Source organism: Strongylocentrotus purpuratus, unplaced genomic scaffold, assembly GCF_000002235.5.
Source record: "Strongylocentrotus purpuratus isolate Spur 01 unplaced genomic scaffold, Spur_5.0 spur5_scaffold_3, whole genome shotgun sequence".
NCBI classification, from domain to species: domain Eukaryota; kingdom Metazoa; phylum Echinodermata; class Echinoidea; order Camarodonta; family Strongylocentrotidae; genus Strongylocentrotus; species Strongylocentrotus purpuratus.
The window spans coordinates 16,805,865-16,827,977 of NW_022145609.1; the positions used below are offsets into that span (position 1 = coordinate 16,805,865).

General features: G+C 38.4%; 1 protein-coding gene across 2 annotated transcripts; it reads right to left on the bottom strand.

The window, feature by feature from the left end:
* Nucleotides 1-1,792: 1,792 nt before the first annotated feature.
* On the bottom strand, nucleotides 1,793-21,484 carry LOC577438 (UDP-glucuronic acid/UDP-N-acetylgalactosamine transporter). 2 transcript variants are annotated; one of them, XM_030996001.1, is made up of 11 exons: nucleotides 21,321-21,484; nucleotides 15,207-15,240; nucleotides 14,549-14,635; nucleotides 13,973-14,040; nucleotides 11,799-11,870; nucleotides 10,982-11,050; nucleotides 9,770-9,872; nucleotides 7,526-7,686; nucleotides 6,815-6,893; nucleotides 4,932-5,014; nucleotides 1,793-3,775 (listed from the first exon to the last, which is right to left on the bottom strand). In XM_030996001.1, the coding sequence occupies exons 1-11, from the start codon at nucleotides 21,449-21,451 to the stop codon at nucleotides 3,661-3,663; spliced, it is 1,002 nt and encodes a 333-aa protein (XP_030851861.1). In that variant the 5' UTR covers nucleotides 21,452-21,484; the 3' UTR covers nucleotides 1,793-3,660. The 2 variants fall into 2 exon arrangements, with proteins under 2 accessions (XP_030851861.1, XP_030851860.1); XM_030996000.1 differs by lacking the exon at nucleotides 21,321-21,484 and adding an exon at nucleotides 21,103-21,263.
* Between the last annotated feature and the right edge of the window lie 629 nt (nucleotides 21,485-22,113).

The window sequence follows — 22,113 nt, forward strand, 5'->3', positions numbered from 1 at the left end:
TATCATGGCCCCCTCTTCTTGTTAATTTGCCAAAATTTCACAACTCATTTTTATCTTAGCTCGGTTGACCGTCTACTCAAGCTTTTGCTTATAACGGCGACCTTCTGCTTTCTTTATACACGCAATGGCCCAACGTATAAGTTTACTCTTACTCATGTATTATACATTTGTTTCTATATTTTGTATATTGTTTGTATACCTTATGTTTTATATAATTATCCATATTTGTTGTATAACTGATTTGTTTGATTGCAGAAAATAAAGTCTTTGAAATGAAAAAAAAAAAGAATAATCAAAAAGGATGATTATAATAAATATTAGCCCATCAGAAATTTGGCACTAAAATGTGTAGTTTTAACCTCAAAATTGTATTGCCTACAGTATTATCTGTATACATGTGTTTGTTAATACATGTACATATGGTTTCTGTTTTCAAGAGTTTTAACACTCTGCAAAATTTGAATATCACAGTGGGGGCCATAAGGTAATACCGGTACATGTACAAGTAAACATAAATAAACAGCAGTTGTTGTTGGCAGTTTCACTATGATTCAGCACACATTTCAATAATTTGAATGAAATACATACAATACATGTACGCTTACAACCTTTAAAAAATAACGCAAATAATAATTAATATTCATGAAAGTAATGCTTTTTGGTCCTTAATACCAAAGTATATATAACTTAAAATTGAGTGAATATATTAATGTACCTCTACATACAGGCATGAACCATTACTCTTATAACATATATCATTCTCATAAATTATAATACATACAGGTAAAAAAACAAGTACACTTGAAAGGTATGAATACTTAAAATGTACACCACTATTAGCACAACTCTTTCAGCCTATAAAACGATTTCAAAGAAAACAGTGAATGTTATCACCGACTACACTTGCTTAATTTGTGCTCATTCAAAGATGAGGCCCTACAACTACTAACCTCACTATCACCACTATCTACATCATTATCACCACAATCGTTGTCTGTCCCTACCACCATCACCATTACCATCACCATCATCACTATCAGCCATGATGCATCTTTTAAATATGAGTTGGGAACTGATTTCCATAGCATATCAATGTCCACCAACTGCACTTTCTTTAAAGCTAAAGACCAGTTATGGACATGCGATTGCATTGTGAAAGAAACGTTGTGAAATCGATCAGAAAAGGTTGATCACCTAGCATAGATGTACTGCAAGGTTCTGGAATCATCAAAATGATAAGAAATTTGGCCAAGTCTTCATGAAGTTAGAAGCACTGTACACAGAAAGATGTATATGGGACTACACACACGTGCGCGACACGTGCATTTCATATCTCTCAACAGGCAAGAGATACACTAATTTACCAAATATATCAATTAGTAGGCGGTTTCCCGTCAAAATTTTTATCATCATGTAATATTCAAAACATATTCTTTCACATGATTGGTAATAAGAGCTTCCATTTCATTTTTTGAAATTGGGGCGTTTCCAATACTGGTCTTTACCTTTAATTCTACAACCTGAATTGTATAAATGAAATATGAAAGTACATGCATATCAAATGTACCCTGTTATTACCGCAACTTGGATATAAAAAATGGGATAGTGTGGTCAGCATAAATCTGATCACTCGATGTTCAATGATCTAGTTTCTTTTATTACATCATAAAATACAGTATTGTTATCACTATACCTTAACGCTTGCTTTTTGTGCTGTACAGAGTGTAGCATCCTCCTGCATCACATTCAGGTTGCCCTTTGAGTCAAACATGCACAATATTATCTACTGTTCATGTAAAACTGTGCACATTGGTTGTGGAAGGTAGCATGAATGTTATCCAAAGACATCACTCAAGGTGCAAGGTTAAAAAATATAAAAAATGCAAATATACCCTGTATGTACCCTACATTGCATATACAGAATATCTAAAGAAATAATGCATGCATACCACCAGTCTATGAATCTATTGTAAACAAACACTGTATTCACCCCTAAAATTAAACAAAAATCCTTCATTAGAGCATAGTATATTCAGAATTTTCGACTCATATACATGTCTTTTCATATCAGCTTTGGCAATGTAGAAAAATACAAAATCTGATCTTGAAATCATTAAAATAGAGTTGGTAGGGCTCAATTGTCATTTCATGCATTTTCATTATTCATATGATATATATACAAATTTTATGTACACTTGCACACACATGATAAACTGTACATGTATTTATATTCTGTCATATAAATATATTAAAGACAATCATTATTTAAAACGTCACACGGGATTACAGCCTTATCTTAAATATTTACCCTACACGATCTCGCATCAAAAAGGCATAAGCCTGAAACCTGCAACTGTGATAAGATTCTCAGGTAACATACCAGTAAACATTTGCAAACTTCACTGTCACCCATAACTTTTATGTATTCCCATCACCAAACTTGAGCCTCTTTGAAGTTGAATTTCAAAATGTAAAATGTCTTTTGTAGTAAAAAGAATCAGTCTATATTTAACAGCTCATGTACAATTAAGGTAGCAAAAGAAAATTGGAAAGAAAAATGTTAAATATATAGTCTCATGGGGTTATCCTTGAATCAAAAGATACATGTGTGAAATCATTTAGTATGCTATCCATGATTTCCGGTGAATTGTACATGTAGACTAGTGTAAATATCTGCAGGGAATGCTAGATAAAGGCTATACACTCCCCTATGCTAGGACCCTTCCACCCTGATGGATTAATCTCAGCGCTCTAAGAGACAAGGTGTGTGTCAACTGTAGCGTATACTCACAGTTGCCATAGGTTTACATGTGAGTAGTGCAGGTTACTGTCATTAGAATTTGTTCATCCCAGGATGGTTTCTAAATTATTTAAAAAAATCATATACATATAACAGAGATTCAGAAGAAACATGTACTACTCATAGTTTGGAGGGAAAGCTGACGGGACTTACAAGGTAGTATAAAATTTGACGAGGAGTTTTGGAGGACTTACCAAAACTGAACATGAGTTTCAACTTCAGATTGCAGCAATAAAGCATCGCCAGGAAAAACCTAAAATACGATTGTAAAATGCAATTCATCACCTATAATACCATGGCCACTACCGGCTAACAAAACAACATGCACCTTAGGAGTGCACATTTCCCGCACAACATATATATCCAGCCTTATTAATGGGCTGGTCCAAGCTATTTTGTCCCATGTTACTGGCCACATCTACAATTGAGTATAGGTCCATGCAATGGAAGTTCTACAACCGATCGTCATCTCCGACAGGGTCAAGAATGTTGTAGGTCCAACAAACCACTGATAGAACAGGTCTAGCCGGGGATGGTCCAGCCTGGTTCATGCTTTACTAGACTCCTTCTACATCTATTAAGTGGTAGTTCTATATCTGATAAACCAGGTCCAGGATGGCTGGTCCTGCCTGAACCATACCTTTTGAATTATCGTTGTAGGTCCATGCATTCACTTATAGACCTGGGGGCATTTCACAAAACTTGTCATCAGTGACAAATGACAGTTTTTGTTATAGGCTAGTGAAATCCTTGCTTCTGATTGGTTATCAGTAGATTTGTCACTGATTTTGTCATTTGTCATTGAAAAAAGGCTTTGTGAAACGGGCCCCAGGTCTAGATGTGGCGTGGTCCAGCATGGGTCATACTCTAATCGTCCCATTCTCCACACTGCCTTTCTGAGCTGTCTGTTCTGGTTTAGATGGTGGTTGTTTCTCAATGAACGTGAAGTAAGAATATACTATGCTTCCAAACACACTGCAAAATAGAGGTAGAGAAAAATGTATTTGGATAAATTGCAACACCAAAAAAAAAAAAAAATGTTTAACACTTCAGTTGTTTTCTTTGCCTCTCTGGATGGTCGCTCGTTTCACAAAAATAGACATCAATTCGGGAAATGATTGCTTTGTGCGACATAATGGCTTTGCAATATTATCCTTTGATATATATATATATATATATATATATAAAGGTTCCAACAGAAATATAAGAACCAAATTCCATAATTTTCCATAACCCATTTTTGCCTTTTTTTAAAAGATGAGATACAGCACCATTGGTATGGGTGCGCCAAATGAATGCCATGCCCATTGTCAGTTTAAAGATAAAGGTGAGTTCTGGTAATGCGATTGCATTGTGAAAGAAAGCGTGTGGAATAGATCAGAAAAGTTGATCATATAGCATGTAAGTATTGGTGTGTAATGCAAGGTTTTGGAGTCATCAAAATCATCATAATTTTGGCCCAGTCTTGGTAAAGTAACAATCACTGTACACAGAAAGAAGTATATGGGACAACACAAATGGTGTCAGGGCTAGTACTACCTTAATTTCCTTATCTTTCTATGCTCATTACTCAGCCAGTATACATTTTCTTCCAAAATTGTTTGGCACATGGCACATTTATTTGTAATTTTGAACATTCAGTGTAAGTTTCGTTAGATTCTGTGAGAATTCATTTTTTTTTTTTTACCAGAACTCAAGTTTATCTTTGAACTGGGAGGATGCCATAGCCACAGAGGGCCCACACATGATCAATTTCCATGACTTTGGTGAATTTTTTTTTGTTTATAAAAAAAAAATGAAAATGAAATAGTGTGAATAAAAAGGACAAAACAACACCAAGAAATTGCTAATAAATATGTACACAAAAATATTGATTACAAATTTAATTCTGCGTTACCAATTTAGAGACGTCAATGATGACTCGCCATTGAAATTGTTCTTATCCATGAACAGCACTATGTACTGCAACAGAAATGGACTCAAAATTTCCAGCAATTTTTGCTCTTCCCAAAAGATGGAAATAAAACGTCACTAAAAGGAGACACTGAACCGCCTTGCCTTTTAGCTGTAAGAGTAGAAAATGGAAGTTCGAGCAGTTCAATTTCACGTCTTGGTCCGACTATATTCTTACCTGATGTTGAGCCCAATGAAGTTTGTCCAACTGAAAATATAGTCCCCTCCTATGAACATCCCTGCATATGTCACACACAAATTCTGTCAAGAGAGAGAGAGAGAGGGGTAGACAACAAAAAAATATTAGCATTATTCAGAATCATCTGGGCCATGTTGTTTTTACTGGCAGAACTACAAAACTTTGCAACGGTAATAATCATATTAGACAATTCTGGACTCCAATCACATATTAAATAATAATAATAACAATGATAATATGATCATTTACATGTATATAGCGCTCTTATACGATTGGTTTCACAGTGCTTAAAGTTGATACTCTAAGCAAATAAATGTCCCTTAATTTGTTACCTACGGCAAGTATATGTTATTTTTAAGTTTTTCAATTACTTAGTATATCACACAAAAATTCTGTCTACTCAAAATCCTTGATTGAAATGTCGAAAATATCCGCCTCTCTTTGCATAGAAAATCAGTCACGGCGCTGGTCTACTATTTATGACCTCACGTCCTGGAAAGAGTATATTCACGTACCCGGATGTTCCATAGCAAACATGTGCAGAGTGATACGATTTTCTGCATATTTTTGTTTCAAAGGCTGAAAAGTCTAATAAATCATAATTCTATGTACAATTCTTTACCTTCCCCTAGTACTTCATAGTATTAATATCAATTCCCCTTTTAAACATTATGACATATACATGCCAACGATGTGCTACAGTATTAGTCGATATTTTCACCATGTAATTTTTGTTTTGGTGTTGAAATTGGCCCAGGCACGGAGTGAACAGTAGCTGTCTACCCATGCACAGTTCATTACCATACACTACAGCGAACTCCCGATGGTTTCTTCTTCCTTTTTCCCATGTCTTTCGCCTTCCATGGCCCTGAATATCCTTCATCTACCAAGTCTTTGTTAGTTGTTTTTCTTAGCTGGCAACGTCGCTTTCATTCTCTTGCAATTGCCGATAAACATATAACTAGCGCACATACGTTCCATCACAAGCAAGCAGCGCCTAGCGCAGCGGCTTGGTCTTACCTCCCGATTCTGCTCGCTTCACGAACGTTCATGCAAGAGCCGCATCACTCGCCAAAATATTATAGAGGAAGCGCGCTTGCATGATCTCGTTCAAGTTTGATATTTTACAACATAAAATGTTTAACTGGTACTGTATCCTTTTTTGAGGAAGTCACACACATCTATGATAAGTATAGTTCTAGACCTATTCGTTTTACAAAACTGCTCCTGTACCTTATCTGATGACAATATAATGCATCCGCCTATTCATACGTGCACGATTTAACTTTAATTCCTAAGCAGTAAACTCATCTTAAATCTCTACCAAATAGGTGAATATGAGGATATAAAAAGAAATCAGCGACTGGAAAATGTTGCTTCGTTATTCTTCATTCAAATGAAAACAGAAAATCCATCAAATATACTCCTTAACAACAACAAATCTAAGCTCTGACAGGATAGCATTTACGTAGGGATATCACTGCTATTCACTCTCACTGAGCCCATGAGTCCCGTTTGTGACGTCACGGATAGAGGCCCAACTCTACGTGCACTTCCGGGTTTCAGACTTAGATATTTTGGTAGAGTTTACTCGAATAAATTCATTATTCTAAACTTGTTTTGTCGGGTGGACACCATTTGGTGTTATTATGGGGGTTAAAAGCTTTCTATTTATGTAATTATCTCAGTATTTGGGATTGTTTTAGAGTATCAACTTTAACATGGTATAAAGACGGGGAAAACTAGTTTTTTTTTTTAAAGTACTTCCTAGAGTATCTAGTGTTGGTGCTGTACGGACGTTCCAGGGCTGACTTCAAAAGTAAAATGGAACTTATAAAAAGAGTGGTCATTTGAATTATTACCTTTAGACAGCCTACAATGGTTGTCGTTAATGCTGAGTTGAGACTGGTGCACATTACTATTGAATACATCAACACAAACCTAGAGAAAGAGAACAAAATAAAAGAGACAATTGGGAAATAATTAGTACCAATGTATTCATATAAACATACTGAATGTGTCACAACAATGAAATGCATAATGATTTGTGATGACATCATGGAGCAGTATTCTGAATACGGTGCTACCTTTGCTTGGTAAAAGTATGTAATTGTCATGACACATTGAAATCCAGTTTAACCAATGCCATAATGGCCGCCATGCTAAAGCCAGGGTAATAATTATGGAGCGCCAGGAGTGTCAGGTCTGTCAGACATGAGCACTATACCAGAACAGAATATCATTACATTATCATTATATTCTGTCCATTAATTGGTCTATAACAATATGCAAGTAATGAACAATGGCATCTTTACAACAACAGCAAACACATAATTTCATTCATATCTATTATTTTTTATGATACAATGAAACCTGTATATAAAGACCGCTCAAGGGAAACATGAAAGGTGGTCTTTATAGGTAGGTGGTCTTTATGTACAGGTTCCTTTATTACAGATTTCAATGAGAACACAAATTCAAGGGAAACAAAAAATGTGGCCTTTATATACAGACAGGTGGTCTTTCTATACAGGTGGTCGCTAAAACAATGTGAAACTGTATAATATACTTACCCCATCACACACGAGAGGAAGAAGAGAACTTGGAACGTGGTATCTCCCCAGCTCTGGAACGCCATGGCCCTGTCAAGATCGCCTGTGAAGTAGGACACGGCCAGGGTAGGGAGGAACATGAAGATGGCATTGTAGTACAGGATACCGTACTTCCCCAGCTCCTGAATAGTGAAATTGTGTGTGAGAAAAGAAAATTTGAACTGAAGGATACCATACATCGGAGGCTGTACTTAACAGAATTACGTATTTTAACAAAATGCTCTAAAAATCCTTTTTTTTTGGACAAGCCTGCATGATAGGCTACGTATAGATTTTTAAATTTAAAGGCAGATGCATGTGTGTAGGTATGTACATGTATGTATATACTTATATGCATGTGTATATGTGTATGTGTTGATGTCTATATAGATATAACAAATAATCTGCACTGTAAGGTTACACTTACCAAGCCCACAAATCTTTTGCTTAAATTTTGTCTTATTTTCAAATTTTGAGATTGAATAAGAACCCCTTGGAAAACTTAGGTACACAAATGCCCCCTAGCCTATTCCTAAGTTACCTACATGTATGCCCACTGAAAAGTCAGTGAATGTATTAAATACGCTGAGTGGTTAGATGGCATCGTATAGACAAGGGCAGGGTAAGCACTATGTGGAATTGAGTGGGGGGGGGGGGGCTTGGTCAATTTGGTGAGTTGCACAAAACTGCTTCAATATTATCTTAAAAGACAGATAACTATAAAACGAAATATAAAAAAATTAATTTAAACAAAATGAGAGATAATCATGTGACGTAAAGTATTTTGGCGACAATAGTCACAACTAACTAATCGCCAATAAGCCAAAACAGAAGAAGAAGACTAAGGTAAGGTAAGCACACACTGTGGGCTTTTCAAACACTTTTCAGCACTTCATTATAATAAGCTGCACGATACGCTAATCAAATTTCGCGCCTTTTTTTCCAAAGCCAATCATGGCGGCTCCTGCCTCCGAGCTGATAAGATCCATGATGAGCGAGGATGAAATGGTATTTCAAACTGTGCAAAGCCGAAAAAGAGAAGACAATCCTGCAAAAAGAAGACGTGGGAGAAGCTCTACTAATATAGAGAACTTAAAACCAGAATCATAAGCCTTAGAATCATACTCCTTGAACAACACTTTCTACATCACTTCACCAAACTCCAACCAACAGGGTTTAAACATTTTCATAACCCCAATAGATAAGACAAAATCATTGAACAATGTCAATCCCATACAAATAGCCAAGGCAATTCGGGAAGTCTACGTGAACCCTGTAGAATTTATCAAAACCACGAATACAGGACTTTTAATCAAGTGTAAGAACACTAAGAAGGTAAAGGCTATTTCAGAGATTAACAAAATAGGAAGTGTTGATGTAAAAGTCAGTGAAGGAGTGAACGGAGCAAAGGGATTCTTTTATGATATCCCACTGGAAATGAAGGAAGAGGAAATTCTAAATGAATTTAAAACTCGGAATGTGATTGGGGTGAAGAGGATGGTGAAAAGAGTCCGAACAGACGAAATAATAGAAGGAAAGCGCCATATCTCTCAAATTCCCATGCGCTGCGTTATTTTAACCTTCAGTAAAGTCACCATCCCCCTGAAATCAAGCATGTAAAACAATATGTCCCACCTGTAATTAGATGTTATCAATGCCAAAGATTCAGACACAATGCTTCACAATGTAATTCCAAAAAAAGATGCGTCCGAAGTGGAGAAAACCACTCGTTCGATGAGTGTAAAAAAAAAAGAAGACCGAAAGTGCGTAAATTGCGGGGAAAACCACTCTGCAGCCTACAGCGGCTGCGCACAAGCCAAAAAGGCAAAGCAGGAGCAGCAGATACGGTATACAAAGGGGCTAACGTACGCTGAAGCAACACAGTCCTGGCAACAACAAAATAAAAAACAATCAAATCCACAGCCTATTCAACATAAAAATAAAACCAACAAAATATCTAGTAAGGAAACAGAAAAACAAACAAACTACCAGTGCATAATGTGAATACACCTATAACCCATGCACAGGAAACGGTTCCTTCATTCTTGACCAGAGCAAACACCACCCCACAATTTCAAAACCAGATTCTGCCTCAAATAAAAAATGAATGCCCAAAACCATGTAATAAAATCTTTAAAAGATATATTCAGCAAAGGCAACTGTATTCTATAAATCTTATATATTTCTTTTTTTCCCAATGATTTTACAAACTCAGCAATACCTCACCTTAGAATTGAGTTTCTTCTTCATGACCACCCCGTTCGCTGCTGTGAAGACATCGTTGGTTAGAATGAAGAAATACCCTAATGCATCAAAGGCCAAGTCATCGCTAACAGGGAAAGAAAGGAGACAGATAGAGGAATTAACAGAAAATCAAAAATATTCATTAATATAAAGTAAAGAGCTAAAATGATTTTGATATTTAATCAATTTGATTTAATTTAATTCTGATAATTAAGATATCTAGGATGGAGTTTCAACTATTAGATGCTCTTGAATATGTCTATTCCCAGTTTGCCATATTCTACTAATTAGGATATTATGGAATTAAATTTACATTCAAGAATCAAACATCCATGTTTAATTTAATATTCATCGGCATCCTTTAAAATTTGTTTTTTCTTTCATAAAAGAGTGACCCATTGCACATAGGGACTCAAGAAGATTCCATTTTAAAGGGATAGTTGAGTTCTTGTTTAAGACCACAAATGTCTTCAAAGTGCATGGTTATCGCTCTTATTCTTATTTATGACATTTCTAGTGCACTTTTAGAACCTAAAATTGCTATGAAGGTAATTTTAGACCCCAAAATGTGTGAATTTAGATTGAAAATGATCATACTAATTCAGCACCACTTTAAAAAAAAATATGGTGACCGTTAAAAAATTAATTAATTAGTAATAACAATACAAGGGCCGGCTGGTTGTGCATATTATAACCAACACAAAAAGCCTACAAAAAGCCTACAAAAAGCCTATATTGGCATTGGCTGGAATAAAATGTATAAGGCCCTATCTCTTTTTTCCATGGCTGGTTCAAATTACTGAATATTTGTGGGGCACCACAAATATTAGAAATGGTTATATTTATGGATATTTCAGCCGTCTGTGAACCGATTTTGATCAAACAAAGATCATTTTGTCATTTAAATTGTATATTCTTTCAAATTTGAAACTCGGTTCTTCATTATCCCACAAAAAAAATGTTGTGTAGCACCCTCTGTAACAAAACTTGACGGTTCCTTTAAATGATAGATAGATAGATAAATAGAGATAGGGAGATAGTTAGATAGATAGATAGATAGACAGAGAGAGAAAAAGAAAGAGAAAAAGAAAGAGAAAAAGAAAGAGAAAAAGAAAGAGAAAGGGAGAGAGAGAAAATAAAGAGAAAATGGAGAGGGAAAGAGAGAGAGAGAGAGAGAGAGAGAAATTTTCGTACCTTGCTGCAATGATAGCACCAATAATCATAGAAATAACGACCACCTGGACCTTGGTTGAAGCTCTTACTCTGAGATTAAAGACAGCAAGGATAGGAAGAAAGAAGCAGGCTATTAAAATTCATTCCAGGTAATAACATAAATGGATTGTCAACACAATGGACATTTTTATTACTAACAAATCTTTTTAAAATTACATGTACATACAGTATACCACATGTACATGTAGGACTCTTATTTTAAGAAAATGATTTAAGAAAATAGTTTTAGAAAATATGGCGAAGCATCAAAAGAAAGAAAAGAAGAACAAAAAAAAAATAACATTGTTTTTCCAAAATGGCAAATAGTGTTCTAATGATATTGCAGCAGCATGACGTATCTATTGAGATTCCTACTAATGTATCAGACATCGATAATACCTGTGATTTGCCAATATTGATATTAACTTTATGAGTCAATAACCTCAAACAAGTTTCTAACTTTTTTCATGCCTTCATTTAAATTTCAAGTCCAAGTTTAATGGCGTGGTTTTTACTTGCACTGGACTCAGCATATTTTACTGTAAATTGTCAAGTGCTTTGTCCACACACTATTTCTGCACTTCATGGCACTCCTTGTAGTTACTCGCCTCACCTACCATCCCAGTACAGCTTCGTGAGTGAGCTGCCAAAGGGATTACTCCATCAAGTATCAACCCAATATATAAAGCTAAATTTTAAGGCCTTAATTGCTGGTAATGAAACACTCAACAGTTCGTGGTTAAAAGGAATACTGGTAATTTTTCGCTGTAGGAATTAAAGGAGGTTGATGGCAACTTACCCTAAAATTAAGAATTCTGCAATCATGGTGAAGAGGATGGAAAATCTCCTCAGTACTGTAAACATGGGAAGACTGTGAAAAGAAGAAGAAAAAATAGAGTTCATTCAAAATAATCAAACTCTGGATCATGTTACAGTTCATGCAAATAACATTTAGACTCATAAGTTACAGTATGATAAGTTGTACTTCACAAAATATAAAAAATGGATAAGTTTGCTATGGGAGGCAATTTATACTTAAAGATTACCAACTGTTTTTTAATTTTTTAAAAATTGGCCACCATGGCTAGTACTTGGAAAAACATTAAACAGGTCTAGGACAAAACCTAATAGTTAATGTATCACTTTTTCTCATGACCCATTTAAATTGTATTGTTGTTGATCTATCATTATTATCATTATTATCTTATATACTAATACCACTAATCGCCGCGGGGGGTCCAAAACAGTTCCTCAAAAACGTCTTTCCCCGACCGCGACCGCCTCTGCCCTGGCGCGGGGATGGCGGCACAATTCCACGAGACCTGTCTCCCGTAACCCGCATGCCACCTCGACCCCGCGATCGACGTCCATGTCGTTAAACGCGGTTTCGGGGTCCCGGGGAGGACGGGCGGCCGAGAGCACAGCGGGCGTCGTGGATTGCAAAGAGGCAACGAACCCGCGAGTGCGAGTTGACAAGGCGTGCTCCCGCCCTCTGTCTAATTATCAAAGAGAGACGAAGAGACACACAATAGACGAGAATCCACTCGCAGCAACGGGTGTAGCAAATCTAATTGTAATGGGTGCGGCGTACCCCGAGTTAGACCTCTTGCTATAGGATATGCTTTGTAGCATGTAAAAGAAATACATATTAACAGATGACTCACCCGGGTGATGGGATGTAGGAAATGCACGCTCTCACGGGTTGGGCTTTACCCGTGTTATGTGTCTTTCTATATGATATGATTTGTAGGCCAGGCGGACCTGCTGCGTGTATAATGTATGCGATGATTCTACGCTCACCGACCGTCACACTCACAGCTCAGTCGGCCGTCGGTTCGACTCTGATTCTATGATGATTGCCGTGATTTGTATATAGTTTACGTGAATAGAGGTATGCAAGCAGGGTTACTTTGGTATCATCCTGTTCATGTTTACTGAATTTTGAAAATCATTCTTCAAAGTAAAGTTTTCACAAGAAATTCATCGTAACTGACAGTCCAGTTGCAAGCTAGCTGCCATGAGTCCACACACGGACAGTGCAGTGCGCCACTGCTGCCGAGCACTGTCGGAACTGTGACTGTGTGTGAGCTGAGCTGAGCTATTATAGAGTAGACTCGATAACACTTTGAAATTGCTCTTATTGCCCCTATTTCAATATAGTTTCGTGACTATAGAGGTATGAAACCTGGGCTTAGATTGTGATTATTCTGCCCATGTATAGTTGTATGCTGAATTTCGATAATCATTTTTCAAAGTAAAGTTTTCACAAGAAAATTCAGATGGTCTTTTTAGAACATAGACATATGATTAGCTGGATAGAATACTTTTACTATGATACAGTTCCTTCATCAAATCAATGCATTAAAACGGGTATTACTGTGCGCCATTCATGGTCAAACAGCGTATATTTTATAAAAATCGTCTAGACCCTATATAAATATAATCAAATTTTATTTTCGATAGCACATAAACCTAGGCCTCTTTCTATTTACCCCCCCCCCCCCCCCCCCCCCCCCCCCTCCCCTCCCCCTAGAATCCCGTGGATTTTCCACGGGTCCTGCTAGTTCAATATTATTACTACTATTATTAGGCCTAAAAAAGAATAAGTTGTATTGCCCTTAAGGTGCCAAAACATGGGTCGGCCGGTCGGAAATCTTTTTCTTTTTTTTACTCCCTCTTTGGGCGGATATTTCTCAGTTTTCATACATTTTTTTTCTAAAAAAACGGTAAAAAAAAACTTATTAAAAGAGCAATACAACATCTATTTTTTTAAAGGTTTTATTATAATTTTTTATTTTTTTTTTTTTTTTTGGGGGGGGGGGGGGTTCACAAAATCAATCAATTATTCTCATATATGATATCAAATGTTAATAAAGCCATTACAACAAAAAAGGATTTGGATTACAAACGCATTATGTATTGAGTAGAAAAATTATATCTAGACTGATACATGCTGTGTTTAACGGTACTCACTTGAGACGTTGTGTGCTTCCTAATCCAAACACAAGATTCAAGATGTAGATAAGAGGCAACGGAAATATCTGAAATAAACAATCAATATCCATTGATAATTTATTACAAATTACAAAATACAAATATATTCAACCAGATCACAAAATGTTGGTTTCACTAACCACAAAGCTTGCGAGATGCTTGCCTGAAACTACAATCACTACTCTGTCTTTTACGCACTGTAATGAATGGGGAAGGAATCTTATATGAATTATATGAGTTCAGTTAGCCTTGACAGAAGCAGAAAATAACAAGAAATAATTAAATAAAGGATTGTTTTCATGTTTGTTTTCTTTAACAAGACTTTTTTTTGACAATCAACATCATTTAGGAAATTTAGACTTTCCTATTGGTAATGTCACAATGCACTTCAGAGTCTGGTCTAGTTCTCTTGGACAAGGTGTTTTATAATGCAGTACTTGTCGTGACGCCATCAACAGCTATATACTGGATGATTCCTCTGCATTTTTTTTCTTCTTCACAGTATTCATTCTACTTTCATGAGTTAGATTTTCTACGATTTAAGATTTTTCTCACCTTTTTTGGAATATGCCAGTTCCAATCAGGATAGCTGATGATGCCCAAACTTTTACCTATGAATAGTATGACAATTGTTGACAGCATCTGTTGGAGTAAATGAAAAGAAATACATCTAGTTATAAATGTTAAAATGTAAACATTTTGTCCTTTTTTTTATAAATCTGTACCATAGAGGATTTCCCTAATTTCCTTGTGTCTACAAATATTAAAATATCCAAAGATAAAACATAAATGCAAATACTGATTTTCGCTGTATTCATAAAATGAACTTCTTCTTATACATAATTATGTACATGTACTAAATTCAAATTTGTCATGTTGACTTGCTACAATATACATAATATACTTCAGTCAAACCCGTCTATAGCGACCGCCGAGGGAAAACACAAAAAGTGGCCTTTGTAGACAAGTGGTCTTTGTAGACAGGTGACCACTGTTGCAGGTTTGACTGTATATGCTGGAAATTTTCTGTGATTGTTAATATTATGTATTTGTAGACCTAGTTCTTCTAACCCCAATAGTGAATAAATAGGGGAATCAAATGATCCCGAAAGTTTGGAAATATATCCAAACTTTGATGCATCATTTTTTCACTTAATAGATTTTTTTCACTTTGAAAGGAAAGCTAATTACTGTAGAACTACATGTAGCTTACCTGGCCCAAGCCAACCATCTGGAACGAAGGAAATCTGTAATGAAAACAACACAGTAAGTAATAAGTATTTCATTATTTCTCATACAGTTCTGTATGATTTCATGCTCTGGGCTTTATTTCATCAAAGACTTATTAATATGGCTAGAGTTAAAGATTTAAGGTTCGAATTTGGAACTTAATTAATGTAGTGACCACATAGCAATTATCACTGAGCAAGTCGCAGAAAATTGAGCTACCATTGTACAAACACAATCAAACTCTTTGATCTGTTTGAAAATTTCACTCTATTTTCATTTACAATTTATTCTTATTTTTTTTCTCTTTTCCTCATACGAGGCACTTTATTACTTTATATCATTTTAACAACATTGCATATAGAGTTTAATTACAATAAATATATATATTCACAATCAACAAACTGATATAATAAAATAGGAGAAACATAAGGAAAGTGGAAGGGAAAGATCAAGGCATGAATATAAATGCGTGAAAGGTTCAACTAAGAAAGATTCATCTTGATATTACTTATTAATTGTTCTTGGTTTCTGTATTGCCAATTGACATAAAACATTGTAGTGACGGAGCGGAATATAACTTACTGGGCCTAAATCTTAACTATAACTACATAAACGACTATAATAAGGATTTATCCTACCATAGGCTGTATACTATACTGCTTGAAGTCTGTCTCAAGAAGCGCTTGAAGTGTTGCTCGTTGAGTGGAGCTCCACCGTCGCTAGTAGTAGTAGACCGAAGAGACAGAAGAGACGGGCAATCAACAGTGTTTGTCGCGTGCAGTCTCAGGTTCAATCTAACGTTCCCAGTGATAAGCACGCCCGCGGAAACTACCGCGGGTGTCGCCTAATGCGGGACTTACGCGCATATGCCGCCAGAGCCGTAATGGCTCAGGCTGAATCACTACATTATTCCCCACTTAATGAGTTTGAAGCCTACTTCTAACTAAAACTAAACTAAAACTAACTTAAAACTACTCCCGTACCGCAGTGCGGGGTCACGCCGTTCCCGCTGGTGGATGGGTCAAGGACCCTCCTTGCCAGCACCAGTGAAGTCTTGGTCTTTCCAGGGGGCGGGCGCCTTTATCATACCTTACAACGTACTGTATTCCAAACTTTGGTACGGGAAATATTATTTAAAGTACAGGTAAAATGCACTGTAAAATGTAAAATGCACTGTATTCCACAATTTGGTATATTTAAGTACTAAATAGGATTCAAGTCCCGGAAATGTCCCAGGGATCAAGAACAGAAAGAAACAGAAATATACCAGTTAACCCTTACCGTGCCGATGTCACGTGTAAATGACAAAGAATAGCAGTCCTGGCACGGGCGTAAGGGATTAACCGGGGCATTACAGGCATAAAGAAACAGAAATATACCAGTTAACCCTTACCGTGCCGGTTATACATATTACATAATGACAAATTGCAAAACGTCCTGGCACAGGCATAAGGGATTAACCGGGGCATTACAATTCCCAAGGTGACCGAGCATGAAAGTGTGAGTGATCAACATAAACGATGAATGGCAATAAGTGTGCAGAAAAGGGGAAGAGCCCACTGGCTCCCCATTCCCCAAGTGCAGTTTGGATGGTACAATGTCCAGAAACTGGGCAATCCCACATGAGAGCCAAACGGCTCCCTACAGGCAGTCCAAACGGTGCATATAAGAAGTATTAGAATGATAAAAGCAGATCACTGAAATCAGATGGAAAATGATATAGAAGGTGAAAACACTTCAACAAAATAAAATTACATTTTCTGGGCCACTCGGCACCCGGGGGCACAATAGCCACTGCCGGCAAGTTCCTGATATCATTCAGGGCACCCAGGCCCGTAACACCATCAAGCAAATCCAAAAGGCTCTTGTTGATCCAGAGGAATTACTCCAGAGGAATTACTCCCCCAAAACATGATCATATTCTGACTTATTATTGGAACCAGTACCACGTAGTGTCACTTGGGAGATATCAAAAGCCGGCCGTTTTAAGGCCTCGAACACACCTGAGTGCTCTGTCTCCCTGTGGAAAGAATACTTCCTAGTCAGCTCTTAAAGCGGAGCAGCTAATTCAGCATAGATAACTCCGCTAACCGAAGCAGAAACTTTTCAGTTTTATTTAATTGTTATCTATTCAGTTTAAAAACATCAACACTTAAAGTTCAGGAACTCAGAATGGACGATTTACAATGAAATTAAACAGTGTAAACAAAAGTGAACTAAAATATATATATTTAATACAAACATGTTATTTCCCAGGAACAGGAACCGGCACCATGTCCTCGCGGACGAGCCGTTGTGAATGGCTTTGATAATGAACCATAATATATATACTTAACATGTTATTTCCCCCGATCAAACACGATCCGAGGAATCCAAAATGGGAGCCTCTGGGTGGGCTGGAAAAGGGAAAGGTCCTCACTCTGGAGCCCTGGACTCCCAACAACCTTACATCCTACCCGCTTCCCACTAGAAGGAGGCACCACGGCCGTCCTAGCGACACAAACTCTCTGGATACAGGCTGCCCTGGAATCTGTTCCATAGTACATATGTACCTCCTCCCCCCCGACAATAACATTAACTACCTGGACAAAGGGACCGACCGAAGAGTCAGGCGGGTCACTAACATTATTTACCTTGACAAAGGGACCGACCGAAGAGTCAGGCGGGTCACTAACATTAACTACCTTGTCCAAGGGACCGACCGAAGAGTCAGGTGGGTCACTAACTACATTAACTACCTTGTCCAAGGGACCGACCGAAGAGTCAGGTGGGTCACTAACTACATTAACTACCCCAGTATTTACCGATTGTAGGCCTCTCGATTTCCAGATCGGAGATCGGCCTCGCTCTCCGACCCCTCCAGGTTTTCCGGAACACCAGTAGCCACGGGAGATAGAGGGCGGGCATTGGAAAGCATAGAAAACTCCAAAGACTTAACAGTCTTCAGTATTTCTTCTAGCATACAATCGGTATTGTACGCATGCGTCTTAAGACTGGCGACTTCCTCTTTTAAATAGCCAATGTCATTCCTGGCCTGAACTTCAAAAGGCGTTGTGACCTTCCCCCGGTCCTCCACAGGAGCCGGACGGGGAACATCTTGACCTTCGGAAACTGTTGGGGAACGATTTAGGGGATGGGGTTGCCTATGATGATAAATTACCGTATCATACCTGCCCACCTCCTGATCGTACATGCAAGTCTGCTGCACCTGCTGCCGAGAAGCCGAATACGTACGGCGAGCCTCGCCCCCATAAACAACACGTTGGGTATGTTGCGCCCACCTGATGGCTTCCAGGGCCTCCTCGACGGACTTCGGGCGCGTATTGAGAGCTGTTAAACCCGCCGCCTTATCCGTACAACCCTGGCATAACTGCAATACCATTTGAGTGCTGTCACCCCGTTGGTCCCACCCAAAAGCTTCAAAGGACAAAGCTTGGAGCCGATCGGACCACCCAAGAAGAGACTCCTCCGGGAGTTGGCGAGCCGTTCGAAATTCGGCTATGGCCTCCTCCGGAAATCGGGTAGCCCCAAACCGACGCCCCATCGCTGTTAACATATGGTAATAAGAATTAGTGCCCATATCCCTAAGGTTCGAAAAACAATCTGAGGCCGACCCCTCCAAACACCAGCCCAGTGCGTCCAAACACTCGCTTGGGCTCCACTGACACGATACAGCATAACTGGTGAACTTCCTGAGAAAGGAATGCCAACTTGTTCGCCCATCGTAATTAAGTGACCTCGGCAGACGGGGGGGCCAATCCCGGCGCCCCTGCGACCGATACTCTCCCTGACCCCCTGGTGAGGATTCCCTGGGAGGATACTGAATGTCAGGTTGGGATTCCCCAGAAGGGGGATAAACATAATCCCTACGTGGGGGTTCCCTGGAAAGCGGACCACAATTACTAGAAGGGGATTCTCTAGATGGGGGATAATAATAATCCCTACGTGGGGGTTCCCTGGAAGATGGACCATGATTAGTAGGAGGGAAATCCCTAGACGAGGGATAATCCCTACGTGGGGGTTCCCTGGAGGGTACACTGCTATCGTCCCTAAGCCGATAGTCGGCGGAGGGCCCAGCTGGGGAGGGCGCAGACCCGGATATAGGCCCAGCTGGGCCTTCACCCGAAAATGGGGGGTACACTGTATGCCCATAAGGAACGGGACCCGGACTCTGGACAGACTGGGTTTGTGCAGTCAAGGTTTGCCCAGTCCCCTCCCCCACCCCCTGTGCCTGCTCAGCCTGATCCACCCGATAAGGCTCAAAATCAAATAAATGTACCAGCTCCTTGGCTTCATGGAGACGGGGACACTGCAAAAATAACTCCTCAGTTAAACTCCCACATTGCTCCCTCCAACTAAAAATCTTGTGGGACTTAGTTCTATCCACAACGGCCAGTAAAGCCTCCTCAGTCCCATAATTCACTTTAACCCTCTCCGAGGTCATAACCGGCTTCAAATCAGCAACGATTATATAACCAAATGATAAAATTAAATACACATACAATCTTTCCTCCTTGCTTACTTACTAATACCCTACTTAGTTTCCTAATAGCTTACTAAGTGCCTGACAGGTAAATACTGAAACCCTAAACCTCACCGAAAAACACCGCGGAATTATCTCCACGGTGAACAGCTTCAGCGAGCGGGCCAAAACTAAACCCTACTAAGTAACACTAAAGGACTACACTTAAACCGGCAATATACCTCACCGAAAAACACCGCGGAACTATCTCCACGGTATAATGCTCGGCGAGATGGCCGTACAATATTAGTAATGATGAAATGAAGATGAAATTAAATACCACCCACGATTTAACCCAAAATCCACAGATATCCAAAACAAGACTGACAGTCAAAAATCCCACTTAGGTACCTACCCAATCCTTCCTTCTTGCTTACTTACTAACGTACGTAGTTCCTTCAAGGAAAATACTTCTTGCTTAGACTACTTAGTTTCTTAAAGGAAAATACTTGCTTACTTACTTAGTTTCTTACTTAGTTTCTTACAGGAAAGACCTATTGCCTACTTAAAAAGTAAGAACTTACTTAGTTTCTTTCCAAAATCTTACTTAGTTTACACAGGTCCGAAAAAATCCTGCCGATTACGCCATTGTAGTGACGGAGCGGAATATAACTTACTGGGCCTAAATCTTAACTATAACTACATAAACGACTATAATAAGGATTTATCCTACCATAGGCTGTATACTATACTGCTTGAAGTCTGTCTCAAGAAGCGCTTGAAGTGTTGCTCGTTGAGTGGAGCTCCACCGTCGCTAGTAGTAGTAGACCGAAGAGACAGAAGAGACGGGCAATCAACAGTGTTTGTCGCGTGCAGTCTCAGGTTCAATCTAACGTTCCCAGTGATAAGCACGCCCGCGGAAACTACCGCGGGTGTCGCCTAATGCGGGACTTACGCGCATATGCCGCCAGAGCCGTAATGGCTCAGGCTGAATCACTACAACATAAAATCACTTTTGAAAGTCATCCAAACTGAATGAATAACTGAAGAATTTACTTCTAAGATGATTAAGTAGTCTATATACACCTTATAAATTGCATATTGTGCGTAAACAATAAATAATTTATTCTTATTCAATTAGGTCTAGTCTACTTGATTTTGGATGGATTGCAATGCTTTAAAAAAAAAAATTGAATTGGTTTCAAATAGATAGTCTAGATGATCATCTAGACCTAGTCTAGGTCTAGACTCTAGTCTAGACTAGAGTGTCAGTTTTCAAATGTTGAAATAGAAAAGTGACAGATATTTTGATGAATAACTTGAAGAACAGTATAGCCTGGCGGAAATCATGGTTTCAGTTTGGAAAGCCTTAAAACCCAACAACAATAACAAACAACAACTATACAACCTTCATGACCTTCGGGTTCGCCTAGCTCTCAGCCCAACGACTCCCAGGCCAGGCGCGGCATGCGGATCGCCGAGAGTCAGGGCCAGAGCGAAGCGGCACGTTCGTAACTGCACTGCTCGCATCCACCGGCTACGTGGCGATAGGTCTCCAGCCATGCACGGCCACGGCCAAGCCCACCACCGCAAAAACATCATCATTAGGACTTGAATTTCACGTAAATTACTCACTTGTAAGTTGTCAGGACTGACTTGTTGATAAACACAATCATAATCGAACATATTCCATAAAATACAGCTGCCAGAAATCGGCTCGAACGAGAGGGGGAGTCCCCCATTGAGTTGCCTCCTTCACCAGCCATTCTTGTGTTTTAAAATATGATATATGGTAGCTTTGAAGAGACAATTTAATTTGCAAGATTCCCCGGCCCCGAAGTACCAGCAATTATAAATGTTCTTGGAAAACACATTCAGTCGTAAACTAAACAAGAAAAGAAACGAATAAAATCATTCTTAATTCCTTTTCAGATTTTTGTTTCGCCTACGTAGCAATAAGCGTGACATAGGCGCCGCTTTTCCGGTGGCGGCGTCAACATCAAAAACTTAACCTAAGGTTCAGTTTTTGAATTTTTAGTATAATTTTGAAAGTATATGATCTTATTCAATGAAACTTGGACTAAAGGGTCATCAAGGATCCCCAATCATGTAAGTAGAATTTCAGGTCACAAAGTCAAGTTCAAGGGTCATTTCAGGTCAACAAACTTAGACTATGTTGTGGGATCAACATCTAAACTTAACCAAAGGTTAAGATTTTGATTTTTTATTATTTGAAAGTATACATTCCTATTCCATGAAACTCGAACATAGGGGGTATCAAGTAACATCAATCACGTGATTAGTCTTTTAGGTGACAAATTCAAGGTCAAATGTAATTTCAGGTCTGCAAACTTAGACTTTCTTGTGGCATCAACATCAAGATTTTTAATTTTTAGCATAATTTCAAAAGTTTTTGTTCAAATTTCAT